The sequence below is a fragment of the Parambassis ranga genome, chromosome 22, assembly GCF_900634625.1.
Source record: "Parambassis ranga chromosome 22, fParRan2.1, whole genome shotgun sequence".
Classification (NCBI taxonomy): Eukaryota; Metazoa; Chordata; class Actinopteri; family Ambassidae; genus Parambassis; species Parambassis ranga.
Genome location: NC_041042.1, coordinates 16,022,127 through 16,041,526, shown reverse-complemented (window position 1 = coordinate 16,041,526; position 19,400 = coordinate 16,022,127). Strand labels below are relative to the sequence as shown.

The 19,400-nt window shown below is 45.0% G+C and overlaps 1 protein-coding gene across 5 annotated transcripts in view; it reads left to right on the top strand.

Annotated features, from left to right (window-relative positions):
* Window positions 1-1,628: 1,628 nt before the first annotated feature.
* Window positions 1,629-19,400, top strand: part of slc8a3 (solute carrier family 8 member 3) — an 83,242-nt gene continuing 65,470 nt past the window's right edge. For 2 of the 5 annotated variants that reach the window (XR_003669468.1, XM_028395738.1), the window contains exons 1-2: window positions 1,631-2,112; window positions 6,986-8,853. Coding sequence is in view for 4 of the 5 variants with exons in the window: in XM_028395738.1 (XP_028251539.1) it covers window positions 7,073-8,853 (1,781 nt within the window). In the remaining variant the exon portion in view is untranslated. Of the gene's footprint in view, window positions 2,113-6,985; window positions 8,854-15,257; window positions 15,328-15,383; window positions 15,447-19,400 lie in introns of those variants that run through there. The other 3 variants (XM_028395739.1, XM_028395741.1, XM_028395740.1) reach the window with 3 other exon arrangements.

Genomic DNA, 19,400 nt, shown 5'->3' with positions numbered 1-19,400 from the left:
CTGCGGGGGACTGGTGGGGGCTGGTGGGGGCTGCCTGGACAGAAACACACCCCCCCCCCCCATCCTTGTCCATTTGGCAAGTGATTGTTTTTCAATTTCATATTTGAGTTTAACAAGCATGGAAATCTGAACAGGCTAATAAGATTCTGCACCACAGTGCCGGACTCAGTAATTAAAATCGGATCCAATGGATGTTTCCTGCTTTGCATATAGGGCCGCTCCCTCCCTAAAGGACAGGACTCTTCTCTGAGTCTCTTCATATTGTCTCTGCATGGTGTAGTGATCATTCATTATTGATTAACTGCTAATGGTTGACTCTATGATGCTGTTGTCAGAGGTGGTGACAGCAGCAGCTTCGACATCCCCCGTGCTTTGCCTCTGTCTTTGGGGGCCTGTCCTGTCAGCTTGTCCAGGTTGTACAGCACCACAAAGTTTATGCATGTGATGCTCTTATAGTGCAGCTTCCTGGATGTTCACTTCATTTGATTATATTTTGCAGATCAAAGGTTACATTGCTTTTTCCTTCCTTTCTTCTGACCACAGCTCATAGCTCAGTACTTGCACCATTTCCTTAACCTGCTTTGTCCAGTGTTACAGGGTCATAGGGGGCTGGAGCCATATCGCAGCTGACAGTGGTCTGATGGTCCGGGACAGGCTGACAGTCTATTACAGAGAGAGACGGTCACCACGGTGATGAGTTTTTTTTGTTTTTACATGCACTTATTCCCTTCACCACAGGAGGGCGCTTTGTGGTTTTAATCACCTTTAAAACTTCTGTCTGTTTTCAGGTGAGGGTGGGCAGGAAACTACATTTATGAGCTGAAAGCATGGATTAAGCTGTGTTTAATGTTAAATAGCCTGCTGGCTGTTTAACTACAATGGCCCTATTACTCTCATTAAGATGCAAATTAACTGCCATGAGATTAGAGTCTTATATCCATCTCTGCATCCATTAAGCTTGTGTATTTTCCCGTCTGGTATTGATGGCATGTGGCCAGAATAAATGTCAGTGACTCACTGAGTGATCATCCTCCTTCTGCCGTTTATTTTAGAATTAGCAGCATCTGGAGTAAACGTGCACCTTATTTGTGGTAGAATTCTAACCTCCCCCTGCCTCCCTGCCTCCCCCTCAGTTGGAGCAGCAGTGGGCTGTGGTCTGGATGAGATTCATGGTTTGTGTTGCAGGTTTCTTCTCTCAGCTGATGGTGACGTAGTTGCGCGCCTAACCGAGTCTGTGTGACTTTTAGAAATGGGGGGCGGAGGGCTGTAAGGGCGCAACCATTTCGCACCTCTACTGCTTGAGAGGAGGCCTAAATATTCATTATCCGTATATGACAATCATGAGATAGATCGAACTCATTTTCAGCATCCACTGCTGGCTGCAAGCTCCAGAACCCGGCTGGGAGGCAGCGCGCAGGAGGCAGGAGCGCGGTCATTCCGATGGTGCGCAAAGTCCAGCTCACAGCGCACGCAACTTAAAGAGCCTCCTGCACAGCTGAGCGCGTTCCTGACGAGAAAACTGTCTTTAATAGAAATCACAGCGTGTCATTCCTGCACAGAAGACATCCGGCGAGCAGGGTTCACAGCTAGAGCCTGCACCTACAGGAGCGACATCGTAGATTTCCTGCGCTATCGCAGCGGAGAGAGGAGGAGGAGGAGGAGGAGGAGAGCGCTGATTCACGGCTTGCAGGAGGAGGGAGAGCCGCCGTGCGGACGGGCTCAGAAGATCCATCTCTACCGAGGGTGCAACCTTAAAATACCGACCCCCCTCCCTCCCTCGTCACTGACAGCTTTTGCGACCCGGTCAGTCCGTCAGACTGGGAGGATCCGGGGAGGAGGGCGCCCAAGGCAGGAGAGGAGGACGAAAGGCGATCACCTCTGGCCGGTTTGATCCAATTGAGCCAATATCGAGCAGGCTTATTGGGACCTGCCTCTCCGTGCATGAGGACGACACAGCGGCTTCACCGTGGGGGGGATTTTGGTCCGAAGAACACGTCAGACTGAAGAGATCCAAACAGCGAGAATATTCTGAGGCGGCAAAACAAAAATAAAGGGGGCGGACAGGAGCTATTTCGCAGTTTTACACATAAACTCCCCGGAAAACACGTCCAGGTAGGTTTTTATATGAATAAAGCATGATGCAAACTCAGGCATATGACATGATCTGTGAGCGTGCGCCCTGACTTGGCACAGACTCAGAACGGGTTTCTAATGAAATGTGTGGCAGAGCAGGAACCGTAGAGGGCCTATCGGATGCAAACAGCAGAGAGCTGGACTCGTCCTGCTCGGACTCTAACCTGTCCGTCCGCTCTCTGCTCATATGATCCACTGAAGCAGATTCGTGATACCGTCTAATGGGTGTGCCATTAAAATAAGTGGCGTCTGTCAAAGCAAGTAAAGGGAAACCGGGTCTTACAGCCTGGCGAGCCCTGATTGGCTGAACACCTGGAGCCCGTTTTTTTTTTTTACATGTGCTTTAATTCCCACTGAGGCCAGTTATTCATTTTACAGAGAACCTTGCTGCATGCTCCTGTAAGCTCCAGTGTGGGCCTCCAGCAGGGATTCCCCCCTCCGGTCTGACATTGGTATAGTGAGCTAAAGGGCCTTTATGATGATTAATCAGCAACAGCTGAGGCTCTCCATGCCGAGTCCATGTTTACGCGGGTCTCAAATAGCCCTCCTTAAACAAGACCCTCTTCCCAAAATAGGGAAAGCGATCTGTGGGCAGCAACTGTCTCAGCCATAATGCTGTCTGCAGGAAATATAGAGGAGTCACTGAAAGATGCACTATAGGCCAGCCTCTATTATTAGAGTTCACTGTGCAAGTGTGACTCTTGACTGAACAGGGCTGAAACTAAAGGTTGATCATTTTAGTCATTGATTGATTGTTTTATGAAGTGTCCATCATCCACTGTCAAAGCTCAAAACAGTGACGTCAGATAGAAAAACAAATCCAGTTTTAGCCACTGGGAGTTAATTAATGACTAAAAAAAAGATCATTTTGTGCAATATTAGCATTTATTGATTGCTCGTGTTTACTTATTTGACACCATTTGTTTACCAGGTTATATTTAGAAGACGGTTCTTGACATTAGGGTGCCATGACTGAACAAATTGTGCATCACGTCTCCTGGTGATAGTCTACGTTCAGGCTCGGTGATAAAATTCAACATTTGTTGCAAAATTTAGCTTTAGCTTTATCAAAAACTGGAAACCACAGTTTGATTGACTATATTTAATATTCTGTAGGATCTCATTGTTGATTTTTGTCACACCATTGCTTACAATGGGGACATTTTCCCTCATATTTCCTCAGTGCACTCTATGGAGTCCATATATTACATCTATGGAGACATACATATACATTACATATTTTCCTGTTAATCGTCCCCAACTCTATTTTTTTTTAAAGGAAAACCTGCTCTGAAGTGCAAATTAACTTTTACCCTCATCTCCTTTGCGGTTGAAGAGGTCAGTGTTGGATTTAATTGGAATATGTCAGAGCTGAACTTCACCCTTCATTTAGAAACGTCACTTGCAATATGGCTCTGAAGCTAATCTAAGCTATTCTCCTTTTTTTTCTTTTTTTTTGTCTTTTCCCGTCATTATAGCTTTGTTTTCTTGGTAGCTGCAGGACAGCTTTGATTAAACGCTGCTGCATTCATAATACAAAATACAATCCTTTTTAAAAACTCTAATTAGTATGCAAATTGTTCTGTGTAGCTCCTAATTTGGGGGGGGGGGTGTTTCTGATGGGGGGAGGGCGGTTCTGTCGCCTAAATGCCGGCGCCTGGATGCAAAATCAACATTTTAAACACAAATCTGTGTGAGGTCACACACCTGGGCAGTGTGTAATCTGATTACTGTACTCATTAAGATGATGTATTTGTGCCCTTTTAAGGGATTTTTGTCAGTCAATCAATTGCTTTTAGGGCTGAGGTGAAGTCCCCTCCAGATGTTTATCGGCTAATCCGTCTTTTGAGAGGTGTTTGAAATTTAGAAGTCTAATGGGACACAGGAGGAGGCAGCCACCAAGCAATAGACTCCCTCTGCCTGGTGCTGTTGTATGGCCTTATATCTTTAAAAGCTCTCCATCAGCCTGCTGTAGTTTGCTTTGGGATTTATGTGTATTTGGCTTGTTTGCCGGTTTGTTTTCCCTCTGTTTATCCGGGGCAGGCCACATTTTGCTGTTTTGTTCACCGGCCTCCTTCCTCCGTGACGCACATTAGTACACACAGAGAGTCTCCCACTGTCAGCATTAAAGCTGTAGGAAGTGTTAAAAGCAGAGGCTGCAATCAATATTTTTATACTAACAACAGTGACTGAGAAAAGGTGCCACTTAGAATGATGAACCAAGCCAAGCTCTGCTCCCACATTTTGAGAAATCTCAAGGAAGCAGCTGCACTCTACCTGCTCAGCACCACACAGGAGATAAACAAAGTTATATAATGTAGCATTTAGCGGCTATAAAAAGGCAGATATTTCCCTCAGGAGTTGTTCCTATCATCAGGTAGACGGAGGTAATTTTAGTCAGCAGTTGATTTTGATCTGACACTTCTGATTTAGACTGCTCTTCCTTCTAACAACCATTAAATAACCTGTGATTTAATCATGCCCATCCCCCTGGTTGTAGCACACGCAGAGGCTGTCCCTAACCTTTAAATCCTAGATGCCTCATTGCAGTTTCTGCCCGTCCACCCCGGCGAGCCAGCATGCAATAAAAAAGACAAGGAGCAGCTAACAGGTCAGCAGTGCTGCTTTGATTCTAAAACAGGAAGAAGCACTTCCCCTCGCCTCTCCGTGCCTTTATTTATACCAACTGTCAGCTTCCAGCATGTCCAGGGTTAATGCAGCTTTAAGGCTTCTTCTTGCAGGTGATGATCTTGGTTTGTTACATATTTAAATCCTGCACTCCTCATATTTCCACTCATTAGGTTACATACTTTGTCACTCAATTATTTCCCTGCTGTTTATTTGTTGGTGCTCAGCGCTGCTGGTTCTCACAGGGATCGCAGCGCTGGCTCCTGTCCATACAAACAACTCTGCTGATTCAGTTAACTTTAAGTTCCTCGTCTCCGGCTTCTTGCTGCCGTTTGCATCTCATTTTCTCTCCTCCACCTCTCTGTGCTGCGCTGCAATCAACGTCCTTTTAAAAAAAAACATCTAAAGAGTTTCATTTCAAACTGAGATACCTTCTGTTTTTAAACGTTAGCACAAAAAAGCCCCATATCTTTGTATGTTATTGAGGTTATGATCTCTTAAAGACATCATAATGATTCCGTCGGTGATGCAATTATTTGTACCTGTGAACCATTAAATTAGAAACATTAAGGATAATTTATTCCAGAATGGATTAATTGGTTTTGTGACTGCCTGAGTTTGCACACAAGACCCTGTCAGAAACTTTGCACACATTGTGTGTGTGTGTGAAACAGTATTTGACTTTTAAATTGGTGCGATTACTTCAAATAATTTAAAAAACCATCAGCAGTGGTGCACCTGCATGATAGATATCGGCCCCAAAAAACTGTCACCTGGGAGTTCAAGTGGACATTTTAAAAGGCTTAAGATTCCGTGTACTAAAAAAACAGAAGAGTTAAATCAAATAAGAAATCTGCATCACACAGCATAACATCTGCCATTTAATGGAGGCTTTTATCCAGAGTGCCATAAAGTGCCACAAGTGCGTACTGTACACCTTTTAGTGCTGCCGGCCCCAGAGGTAATCAACCCTTTAACCAGGATTCAGGAAACATAAGAATGCACTTTTAGGTACAAAACAGTGAAATACTCCAGCTACATTTAGCTCAACAAAAGCAAAGAGGGAAACAAATGTGACTGTAATGAAAACTCCTGTGGTGAATCCAGGACAGGATGGTTACCCTGCGCCGTCTGCATCTCTGAAGAGATAATTTTAATTCAGACAAAAAGTAGCTGTGAGCCTCAGGGGTCCGAATGTGTTGGAGGCCTGAGAAAACCTCCATAATGCATCCCCCTGTGTTACATCATCTTTAACTTTGGGGTGGTCAACCGCTCGTCATGCTCCTGCTGCCTCTGGCCTCAGCTGTTAGCATCAAAAGGATTGTCGAGTCCTATCTCATAAGAGCTGAGGAGGTGTGTAAGATGCTTAGCTCTGGCTTCTATGAATCCAGACATTGTCTGCATTGTTACGGTGATGCTGCTCTCTCTTGTGCGAGTGGTAATTGTGCAGTTAGGACTTTGTATGTAATGAGTTTGGATGGGACATCTGTGGCCTTTGTTTCAGTTTCACTATCTTGACAGGCTCCTGCCTCCCCCTCTGCTGTTTTTTTTTTTTTTTTGCCAGTGCGACATTTTGGACACTGCTTAGTTTGGCAACACTGCACGCCTGCTGAGCGAGCTGTTTGGTTCAGAGCTGAGAACTACCCCTGAGAATTCAGACAATCACACTCAAATCCACATTATTGGTCGCACGTATCCACGTCTGAACTGGAAAAAAACAACCTTTATGATTGGGAATGAGCCCACAGGCTATGTGTGTGTGTGTGTGTGTGTGTGTGTGTGTGTGTGTGTGTGTTTTAAACTCATGTTATCTACATTGCTCACATAGTGGTTTACGGATCAAAAATCTCATGAATTTCTGAGTATTTTTGCAGGCCGCCTTTCATAGATAACATAAAGGTCTCATGAAAATGCTGTTTGTAAAGTGAGAGGCAGAAACCCATTGATGTTGCACAGAAGGATTGTGGGGTAATTTCAATTCTTTTTGGCTTCAGACTGTGTGTTTCTGCCTCTGAAATGCAAATGCACAGTCTAACCACTAGTATTCCTAAACTTGGTTTTTCAAACAGTGTAAAAAAACTTTCAGGTTGGATAACTTTACATCATCATATCGCTGATTGGATGATGGATTATGGAATGGAAATGCAGGCAGATATTGTGTTGATTGCTGTAATCACCTTGTTGACACAAAGATAAAACTCTCTTGTCTCTGTGTTGTGTTTAGGTGGTGGTTGGAAACAAAGCACAGCCCAGTGCTGGATCCCAGAGGGACCGTCAGTGTGGTAAGGACCCTTGAGAAGAAGGAGGGTGCATGGAGGGTTCAAGGCCTGTAAAACCGGGGTCGTCGGCCTGCCTCTGGTTGGGGCTGGTCTCTGTGGCTGTAGCCTTCTTCTGCACAGAGGCCCGCACCACTCCCAGCCCTCTGCTTAGCCCCAGCAATGCCACATGCAAAGGGAACTCAAAATGTACCACAGGGATCATCCTACCCATCTGGTATCCCGAGGATCCCTCCATGGGAGACAAGATTGCACGGGTCATTGTGTATTTTGTGGCGCTGATCTACATGTTTCTTGGAGTGTCAATCATCGCAGACCGCTTTATGGCTGCCATCGAGGTCATCACCTCTCAGGAGAGGGAAATTATCATCAAAAGGCCCAATGGGGAAACGACCACCACCACAATCCGGGTGTGGAACGAAACGGTCTCCAACCTCACACTCATGGCCTTGGGCTCGTCTGCCCCTGAGATCCTGCTCTCTGTTATTGAGGTGTGTGGACATGACTTCCATTCTGGTGAGCTTGGGCCTTCCACAATCGTTGGCAGTGCAGCCTTCAATATGTTCGTCATCATCGGCCTCTGTGTGTCCACCATACCCCAAGGAGAGGTACGCAAAGTCAAGCACCTCAGAGTGTTCTTTGTCACTGCAGGCTGGAGTATCTTTGCGTACATCTGGCTCTACATGATCCTGGCTGTGTTTTCGCCTAATGTAGTCCAGGTCTGGGAGGGTCTAGTCACATTGGCCTTCTTCCCCATATGTGTAATTCTTGCCTGGGTGGCTGACAGACGACTGCTCTTCTACAAGTTCATGCACAAGAAGTATCGCACCGACAAACATAGAGGTGTCATCATTGAGACCGAAACCGAACGCTCCAAGGGGATTGAGATGGACGGCAAGATGGTCAACTCTCACTTCATGGATGGCGGCACCACCAGCAATCTCATCGGCTTAATTGAGAACAAAGAGGTGGACGAGTCCCGACGCGACATGATTCGCATCTTGAAAGACCTGAAGCAGAAGCACCCAGAGAAAGAGTTAGATCAGCTGGTGGAGATGGCCAACTACTACGCCCTCTCGCATCAGCAGAAGAGCCGTGCCTTCTATCGCATCCAAGCTACACGCATGATGACAGGTGCTGGAAACATCCTGAAGAAGCATGTCGCAGAACAGGCGAAGAAGAGTGCCAGTGTGCAGGAGGTGCACGTGGAGGAGCCGGAAGAGTACGTGTCTCGGATTGCCTTTGAGCCTGCTGTCTACCAGTGCCTCGAGAACTGCGGTGCCGCCATTCTGACCATTACCAGAAAGGGTGGCGACATCAACAAGACGATCTACGTGGATTATAAGACTGAAGATGGTTCTGCTAACGCTGGGGCCGACTATGAGTTCACGGAGGGTACTGTCTTGTTCAAACCAGGAGAGATGATCAAGGAAATCAGCATTGGCATCATTGATGACGACATATTTGAAGAGGACGAGCACTTCTTTGTGCGCCTCAGCAACCTGCGTGTTTTGGAAACTGAGGACGAGGTGCTGTCCCCGAACAGTCTCCCGTACCCGAAAGCCATGCTGGGATTCCCCACTGTGGCCACTGTGACCATTCTGGATGACGATCACTCGGGCATCTTCACCTTTGAGAGCGGTTCCGTCCACGTCAGCGAGAGCATCGGTATTATGGAAGTGAAAATTCTGAGGACTTCTGGAGCAAGAGGGACGGTCATTGTGCCTTATCGCACTGTGGAGGGACTCGCCAAAGGAGGAGGGGAGGACTTTGAAGACACCTACGGAGAGCTTGAGTTCAAAAACGACGAGACCTGGTAAGGAAGCGACTCTCTGTTTCTTATGTAGCTGGTTTACATTAATGTGACGGCAGCAGTAGAAGCTTACTCAAAGTGATTTGTCTTTGACTGTTGCATCTATTGATGTCTGTTTTTGTGTTTTCAGTTTGATGGTGTTAAACCAGTCGTGAAAACAGTCACTGCAGTATATATATGATATGATAGCTAGCTTCAAAGCTGTTCTGCATGTTGCTTCTGATGCAGAGGTGTCATCTTCTTGACATCGTTTAATTTCCTGCGCTCTTTGGTAACCTATTCATGTGCTGTTTGCACTCTTCACTTTTTTTGTACGTGCTTAGGCGGCGCACCCTCTCATCTGAGCGTGCTCTCTGTATCCCCTTGTTTTCCTGTCAGGAGATTTTGCTCTCATCAGAGTGCTTTGGTTGCAATCCTGTGTGCTGCGTGCAATAGGGATTCAACTTTGGGATTCGTCACACAACTGTAGAAACAGGAAGTCCTTAAGTAACCCTCGCCTTGCTTCTCTAATCCCTGCTGCTTTTGTTTGGTCAGAGTTTGTGTTTTTTTTTATTGTTTCTGGAGAAGATCTGAGAGAGGAGGTCTGGGTCAGGTTTCTGTGATGCTCATTGATCAGTGTTCAGGGTTGATTCTTCCTGTGGGCTGTCATAAATTAAACGCTTCTGTGAGTAACAGTGAGGTCCTATGTAAAGTGTGTGTGTTATGTAGCCTTGTCAGCTGTGCCATCTGTGTACAATACTGCACTATAAAAACACAACTGAGTGGGCACGTTTGGCAGTGTTACAATATAATAAATAGCAATTTGCTGTTCATGGTATGAACAGTATCAGGGCCATGTATGTCTCTGGGACACTGGCATGTACACAAAACCCGCGCCTCTTGAGAAATATTGATTTGTTTATTTCACAGCTCGCATCCACTCGCATCTCACACATTGGTCGGAGGCACTGAATCAAAGTGACATCCCCCTCCCCCCACCAATCGGGACCTTTCTGGTGTGCTGTGGCTGATTGGCAGGGTCTGTGCTGAAGGGTGGAGGTTCCTGAGGGCTGAGGCGGCCCAGGAGACCGGCGGCAGGGGGAATGAGTGTCGGGGTGATCAGTGTGCTCTTGGGGCCTGCTGAGCTCTCGGGGTTTTGCTTGATTTATGTGCAAGATGCTTTTTTTGGGCCGGGCCTGAAGGCTGCTGAGGGAGTCAGAGGGATGTGGTGGAGAAACACTGTTGTGATGTTGTTGGCGTTGTGAGGCAGTGTGAGCGCATCGATCTGCATGTTGTACTACAAGTCCTTACAGCTGAAAAACCTGATCAATAAGCATGATCGTATGGGTGCTGATAATGACCTGGAACAATATGAGCAGACATATTCAAGGAAAAGACTGAGCTTATTAGATGAAATTATATAATGTCTGTGAATATATCTGGAAGCCCGTTAGCTTAGCTTAGCTTAGCCAGAGGGCTGGAAATGGAGGAAAGACTTGCCTTATTGAACAGATTGGGAGCTGTGTTGCTAGGTAGAAGAGTGTGAGTTAGCTTCTTCCACATTTCCAGCTAAGCTAATTATACCAAGTATACAGTTCCTGCAGAGGGGGGCTGCTGATGTTTCTGCTCCAGATCTTGTCTGTTGCTCTTTTCTTTGTGGCATATCATTGTGTTTCTGACACACACACACACACACACACCATCATCAGGTGGTGCTGCAGCATATTATTCATCCAGCAACCAACCAGCATGATCTTCTTGATAAGCTGCACAGTCAGTGGTTCCAAACAGGATGAGGTGGAGGAAGCTATAGCCTGTTAATCCTGCTTCCCCAGAGCTTCAGCCGTTTACAGCTGCATTTATTTACCCTTTTAGCAGGATCTAAATGCATATTTCAGCTTTTAACGGAAAAAAAGGCTGTATGCTTATGAGGGTTGAAATCATACGAGCGTATATAAATGTCTTGAACTTTGGAATAAATGTAAAAAAAATCTAGATGATGTAGAGTTTTAATCCACAGTGAAAGTATACAAAAGGACTTGTGCTGTGAAGGAACACCACATACTAGACATACTGGAGATATTAAACTATACTGTTGATTAATGCACTCGATATATAGACTGATGATAAATGTTATCATATGGTAAGATTACTCTAGAAACATACAGGACATTATTCAGTAAAGCCATTAAAAGAATGAAAACGAGCCGCCTGAGTATTAATATGAAGCTCTTCTCTGTTCGGAGGCTTCTGGATCTTTTGTAGAATGGCAGATTGCTGTTACCGAAGTCCCAACAAATCTCCCCAAATTTCCATAATTACACTCGGATAGTGATGAATTAGAATCTGCGTGCATCCATAAAAAAGACAGAGAGGAGCAGTGGAAGTGACAGCTTCATCCAGAAGCATACTAGAAGATTCATGAGAACATTTCCATACACAAAACAAAAGGATGAATGTGTAGAATATTCACTAAAGGCGTAATTACAATGATGTTTCTTCTGCTGCCTTCAAAGCTCTCCTCAGGGCCGTTTTCACGCTCATGACATGAAAGAATTACAGAATTTATTTGCCTCCATTGCTCTCCTTGCATTCATATTCCACCACCGGCGTGAATGGAAATTGACAATGGAAATGTTATGTTTATTTCCATTTTGCAGAAGCATTCCCTCTTTGGCACCAAAAGCTGCTAATTCACACTTCATTGTGACGACTAGACGGAGGCAGAGCACGGCTCCCGTCTGAAGGCCAGAGGTCCTTTTGATGCCCTTTATGACAATTAGACAGCATAAAGCCCGCGTGCGTCCTTTTCTCCGTCTCCTTCCTGCTACATGAGGCTGTGACTCAATCTCTTTTGACACACTGTGGCCCCATTGTTATCAACCAGACTGGAAATTTATTACAGTCTCTGGAAGACATCACTCCAATTCTTAGCCAGACAATAGTCCTCAGCATGAAGGATGGAGTGTCTTTTTGGTGCCAGTGCTTCTGCTGCCAGCCGACAGGTCTGAAGCTCGTCTTCACTGTGTGTCCTTAAATGCTGCTCAAAGCCAGAAAATGACTCCTTAGTTAAAGGGTGAGAACATATTTAATAGTGACTTCCTACTTCTTCCAGCTTTAAGTACAAATTTTAGGGACTTGTTGCCAAATAATGAACCAAAATGAGGTGATTAAGTTTGTAATCAACTGATGAACTTCACATCAAATTCCTTTAATTTATGTTTTTTTTCCAAGAAAAAAGACCCTTTAAAGCCACAGCTGCTGCAAAAGAGAACAAAAGCAGATCAAGACATTAAAAATGAGGCGATGCAGACTCATTTATTTACTTTTCTGCCAAAGTGACACTTAAAAATCTGTGGAGAACATTCCTGGTGAATACATATGGTGAAAATATACATTTAAGAAAGATGTACTGAAACATTACTTTATAGTTAATCAGATTGCATTATTTAGTCAGTTAAACTGGCTAATAATGCTTTCCATCTTTTTAGTATTTATACACAAGATGATGTGAAAATGTCCTGAAATAAACCAGTGGAGGAACACTTAAAGCTGCTGTGAGTGGTTCTCACAGTCAGCTCATTGATCGGGTCATAATTGCTGAAAAATGCAGACAGTGTGGCTACAGCATCTTACCTGTAGACCTGTTGACCTGATTAAACGGATCAGGCAGTATAGTGAAAGTATCTCTGCTTTTTGGGTGATGAACTTCACTGATGTGGTGCTGCTGTGATGATGTGAGGTTGCAGGCCTCTGCTTCCTCTGACGTGGTGAAGATAACCCAGCTGTGAGGTGGAGAAGCTTCCTCCCTGGAGGGACGCATGTTTAACTAGGCGCTGATTGGCTCGTTAACACACCAGTGGTGTGCAGCAGGAACACCAGAATCACCTGAAGTTATGAAGCCACTGTGGGAGAATCACAATGGTTTCCTGCTATAAGCCCCGCCTCCTCCTCTTCCTCCGCCCAGCCTTCTTCCTTAATATCTGTAGAATGTGTAGCTGTCACCCCTCCGGGCAGCATGACTGACAGAACACATGTCCGTGCTGATCCTCATCCTGCTGACCACTCAGCTTTCCCCCCCTGCCAGCACTTTAGCAGACATCCTGGAATAGACCCCTGAGGTTTACCTTACCACCCTGCAGCCAGCGCTCACACACAGCCAGGATCATCTCCAGCTCAGCTCATCACATTCAGCGCTGCTGCTCCTCTGTTGTTTTATTAATGCTGGACTCACGGTTTCTGTTCTCTCAATAATTGGAATGTGTCGTAGTATTTTGATGCTACCTCAGGGTGCTGTCACGCTTTGTTTTCTTTGGCAGAGTGGAGAAGTCTTTTTTGTGTGTTTGTGTCCAGTTAAAATCACACAGACTTCTTTCCATAATGCAACCAGTCAGGTGGAGGTTAAAACATATAAATATAACATATAAATGTAAAATTAGGCCGCTATAAATGACAAAAATATGTCATAGTTGCATTTGAGAGCAGTAAAATGGCACAAAAATATAAATATCTGACCCACGACTTCAGTGTGTTCAGTTTTAGTCTTGATATCTGCACAAAAATAAAATCAAACCAAACATGCCATGCATTTGCAGCCATGTTAGGAGCCAGTGGTAATTTTGTTGACGAATCATTTTCGTCATAGTTTTCGTTAACGACCTTTTTTGCTGATAGAATGAGACGGTAACTACCGCACGGTGCCAAAAACGAAGACGAAATGTATTGACACTTTTGTCAACGAATAAAAATGAGACGAAATTATTGATGGAGACGAGATCCAATCCGAGCAAATTTTGTTTGTGGGAGGGCTGGACAAATCAGGAGACGGCGGCAGCGAGCCAATCAGAAGTGATCTCTCTGCGTAAGGACCAGTGTTAATTTTGGCAGCAATTTCTGATTTAATTTTTAATTTAGTCTTGTGATTAAAATGTCATTTGATTTTAGTCACATTTTAGTCATCAACATTTTTTAACTTTTAGTCTAGTTTTAGTTGACTAAATATCAAAGAATTTTAGTCGACTAAATCTGCCGTCTCCTGTTAGCAGCTCCGCTCAGCTCATTTTTACCATCTTGGTAATAGCTTGCTAGTTAGCAATAAATGCAAAATTGGCCACTGTGTTCACTGGATTAAAATCCGGAGGAGGAAAACATGGTTGGACTTCTCCCCTCTGGCATCCATGCAAAACAGAAAAATACGATTTGGGATCACCTCCAGCTTCTTGGCACGCTGGTTTTAAAGCATTTATCACTGCTGCTTCTCCTGAGTAGGTCGACTCAGGTATTGTGTAGGCTACATAACGTCTGAAGTTAAGTTTGCATTGCAGACTGTTGAGATAAATGAAAGTCTTCCTTCCTTCACCTGCCCATCTGTGCTAAAGCTAAGCTAGTACACGTCCTTGTGTTTTGTTCACAGTGTGATTTACTGTAGGCTTAATGCTGCATATGGACACATGCATTATTCATTAGATAGTATTCTAATTGGCTGGAGGTGATGGTGGGGCCACCTCTCAGAGGAGACTGTGGGCTGTAAGCAAAAAAAAATCTGAGAAATTTAAACAGGTTTTAGTGAATAAAATGTCAAAGATGTGTTTTTTCCTCAGTTCTCACAAATACTAGAGGTGAACTGAGCAGTTGTTGGAGCATTTCCTGTGTCTTTTGTGACACATACACTGAAGCACGCTGCAGTGATCTACCTCACACACAGGTCCAGTTGGAGTAAATATGCTGGCCCTGCGTTCGCTCCTCCCTGCTGGGAGAATGCAATTAAGTTAAAGCTTATTTATAACACAATTCAGTGCTGGGAGTGTCGCTCGCTCTGAGCACCCACCTCCTCCACCTCCTCCACCACCTCCTGAGTGTTTGTGTGTAAATCTGACTGGGATCATATATCCAGCCTGCTCAAACTTCTGACAGTCTCTCCAGCTTTAATAGAGTGAGGATGGAGGCAAGTGAATCAGTTTGACCCATTTGTTTTGTCAAAACATTCAGCGGTGTCGCTTCAGCCAGAAAACAGTTCCCTGTTAAACACTGATGACACCACGCCGGCCCTTACACAGGAACAGTGAGGTTTAAATAAGTGGTTTTCTGTGCTCGGTAATACTTCCAGAGGCTGGATCCTCAGGAGTTTTTCAGCATTTTCAAGGTAATACACCCACTTCTATGATCTAATAACACTTTGACCTTGTTCAGCATCATGATAGCATGCTAACATGCTAACCTAATTTGCCTCATGATTCAAATCTTGCTGCAAAGCGGCTGAACTTAGGTGAATCTGAGGCTCTAACCCACATCCTCAGTGCCTCTTACTGTCCATGTTGTGATCATCCACAGCCTGAAACCTCAGTGCAGAGCGCAATCAGATATGTGTCTTTAATTAGTGTGAGCTAGTTTGTGAGTAAACAGTTGGAGCACTGTGCCGCTGCCTTCAGTCGTATCGTGTGCTGTAAATAGGAGCTGCCTGCTGGGACAGAGAAAGCGCTTCATGTTGGCCTTCTGGAGGTGACAAGTAGGATAAGTGGCAACTTTTTATTGGCGGTGATTTCTCCAGCTTGACGTCACTAAGTGTGCCACGACGAATGGAAAATTGAAACGATAATAATGGAAGCATATAAAGACATGTAATGTACATCAGTTGATTACTCTGCATCTGAGGCAGTCTGATGTGATCTGATGCTTACAAATGTGTTTTTTTTCAAATACATCTTAATAGTTAATTAATAATAAGTGGTTAATCTGGCTCTGTGCAGTATGTGCCTTGCCTCTTAGGCTGTGTTTGATGTGTCTGAATGTAGGCTTGAACTTGAAAAAGAGATGTAGACAGGGGGCGTTCGATACAGGTCGCCGCTGCCGCTCTGTTCCTGTTGTGGTGACAGTGTGAAGTGCCGGCGTGTGTGTGTGTGTGCTCCTACATGCAGCATCTGCATAACCCCGATAAAGGTCAGTCCCGCTCCACAGCATCTTCCTCCTCCTGCGTGAACAACACAGCAACATTAGGACGAGAAATCGATAAAGCTCGCAGTGAGAGCAGCTAAGTTTGCAAAAAGGCTGCAGGAGAGAGGAGCTGCCGGCTGTTAGGTGTTTTTTTCTTTCCTGCTGTTGTCTTGTTTCTTTTTTTTCCCGATCCCTGTAACAATAACAGAAAAGCATATGAAAGTGCAATATGTGTTTGCAAATTTTCAGACGCAGCACGGTGATTTGAATGTGTGAATTCGGCCTCTGGCACTTGATGTCTGACCGATATACATAATGCTTCACTGAGCCGCCCTGAAGGCAGAAGGAGGGTCTGTAAAGCTGAATGAATTCGAATGAGTATTTTTTTTTAAAATCAACGTCTGTTGACCCCTTTACATCTTTCTGTGAAATAATCTGTGTCATCCCTTCCATATACAGTACGGTGGCAGCATCTGTGATGATGCCACATGTTCAAGACCATTCCTGGAAATGATCAAATGCAGCGTGCTGGGATTTTTCAGTTTTTTGATATAAGATCACTGTGATTGACAGTGAACTTTAGAGTGGGTAGACTTCTTAGAGATCTTCCATTTAGCCTATTTAAAGGTAGGGTAGGAGATTTCATTCTGATGCACTTTTTGTTAAATTAGTGTAACTTCACTTTACAATCCGATAGCAACCGATTAGTTCGGCAGTTTCGCTTTAAAACGAAGAATATGAATCTGCGGAAGCTATAAAACACTAAAAACATCAGCCAATCCTCCGGGTGGACCCTGCGCGGAGTATTGGCTGGTTGTCACTCTCTTCCTGCTCTGCGCACCAGAGAGGTACGTGCATGATGGCCGAAGTCACAGACCGCAGCTCGTCTTCAGGTAATGCGTCCATGTGATTGGGAGGCGTGGCTTCACGCTGACTCTCACTGAGTTTTCCAAACCTCCTACCCTACCTTTGATAGTCACATATTGTGATAATAACGTCCCAGGTCTGATTGGGGTGCGTTAAATGTCGTCTTTATGGCATTTTTGATAGCAAAAATGGTTCAGGCCACTTAGAAGATTGTGGTGGGTACTTTTTGGAGACAATTATCTGGTGTTGATGTTTCTGTGAGTCCTGCCCCGGCTACATCCGTGCTACGTTTAGCATTTTAGGAACGTTTGGTCCACAGCAGCAGAGGGATGCTGGATTTCTTTTGATTTGCGGTCTAGATGAAAACAGGGTGTTTGAGTCAAGGAAAAGGAGTCAGTGGCTTCTTGCTTTGTTCGGCTGTAAATCACAAGGGAGGCCTGCACCACTTTGATAATTCGGCTTGTAGCAGCCCCCTCTCTTTCCACAGTCCTTGTTCCCTGCAGTGGGGGGTGTTCGGTTTCTCGAAACACCCTGAACAGATAATTCTGTGATCTTCCTCACGTTTTACTGCCCCCCCTCTCTCTTTTGCTGGCTGTGTCAGGCTGGACCAGCATGCTCTGCGGGCAGCTCAGGGGACCTCCTTTAGGGGGAACTCGCTTCTCCATAATATTCCCTGGGTGCTGCAGCAGAAAATGCGCCAGAATGCATCAGTAGTTCCTCGCTACTCTTCCCCTTTCCTCTTTCTGCATGTCACCCCCCTTCCTCCTCCTCCTCCTCCTTCACCATCCTTCCTCATCTTTTTCCTGTCGGGGCAGCAGCTCGGTGGTGCAAAAGCAGACGTGACCTCAACATTCAGCTGATTTGTGATTCAAAGTTTGAATCATCACAGCGTCTCTCTCGCTCTCTCTCTCTCTCTCTTTGCAGAGCCAGTAAGACAATAGCTGCTTTTATTTGCCACGTGGCTTCTATATTTAGGTTGAAAAAACTGCAGACACTGATTGTTAATAAATATTATTTTGGTTACTGTATGAAAATGCAGGGACAGAATTTTTCATCTACTCACTGCAGAACACAGACTTACCCATGTATTTGTATGCATTTCTAATACTTTTACTGAAGTAAAAGGTCTTAATATTACTTCCTCTAACTCCTATAAGCACTTACAAAGAAATAAGATGAGTTCAGACACCACTCTGAGGGATTACTTTGCTATATGAGTCACTGTGATGGGGCATGAGGATGTCTCTGCTTTGATGCATCTCTTACACAGACAGTAGGCTTGTAATCAGTGAATATCCTCATCTTGCATTTCCTCTCCGTCCTAGACTGTTTCCTTTTTCTTCTTTCGTCTGTCTCGACTTTTACTTCCCCTGGAGGAACACAGTCCGATCCCCGAGGCGCGAGCCAGCCGAACACTCTCCCCAGTGCCTGGAGGACAGAGCTGAAGACAGACTGCATGCTCAACATATATTGGATGCTCCTCTGTGTGTGTGTGTGTGTGTGGATGTGCTATTTGCTGCCAGTGGGAAGGAGGGAGAGGAAATGGATCTTTTGTGTTCCTTCTAATCCTCCCTGTTGATACTCAAGTGGCAGGCTTATTAGGTGATGTGCGATCGACACCAGGGGAAAGGGTGACTCTCGGGGCTTTTCCATGCACTCCTAGATCATCATGTTTACATCAGACTCAAAGCAGTGTGCTCCGAAAAGGAAGGGTCCTTTATGCAGAGCGTGCCACATCCCCCTCTTCCCTAAGAGGTTGAGGAATGAATGTGGTAATAGCGCAGCAATCCCTCCCACTTACGCTCACAACAGGGGGAATGCTGTCTGATAACTCGGAGCCGCGGGGATTTTGGCACGCAACACAATACACATCATGACGGGGGAAGATGAAGGCAGGAGGATGCTGGTGGAGCTTCAGAGGGGAGACGTAGGCCGAGGCTGCAGGATGGCGTAAACAAGCCGAGGTTAAAGGTCGAAGACGCCCGAAACCCGGATCTGTTCAGACTCCTCGTTTCACCTCTCGTCTTTTCGCAGCGGCTTTTAGGATCCCTGTGGGATTTTCTCCATCTCACCTGTGGAGTTTATATTTATGTTCCTTTTTTATTTTATGTGTTTTTAGCCTTCCATCAAAAAATCCCGCACATTCCTCTGAAGATGTTTCATCTGTTCTTCCTGTCACAGGCATTAGACGTCTTGTTTTTGTGTGCTTTGGTGAATGCAGACATCTTCAGGTCCACAGCACTTGAATCTTCGGAGTCTGTGGAGTCTGTTTGTTCCTCTGTCTGCTCCTTCACTTCTGATGCTCTGTCATTTGTTTGTCACCTTTTTGTTTTCTTTAGTTTATCCTCTTCTTCTTTCGGGATGTTGTTGTCGTCTTGGTTTTACCTTCACATGGAGTCCTTGCTTGCATTTTATTTTTAGGAGATATAAGAATAAAAATCAAGGAATTGTTCTTTTCGTCTTTGCCAGCATCAAGCTCAGACGTATGGGGTTACCATGAAACTTTCTGTAGAAGGAGATCGTCTCATTGCTCTGCACAGTCCCAATGTGTTCTGCAATCACATTTCCAAATTTATCTTCATGAAAAAAACACACATGGTTATGTTTATGCTGTCAATTCGACATTTTGTAATGTTGGAGGGAACATGATGGGTGGGTGAGGGGGTGCATGTAACACAGTGGACGCACTGTCCCCCCTGACACCACGAGCTGTTTTGTCTTCACCCTCTGCAGTTGGATTTGACATATAAAGCTACGGGTTAAGTTTAGGCAAA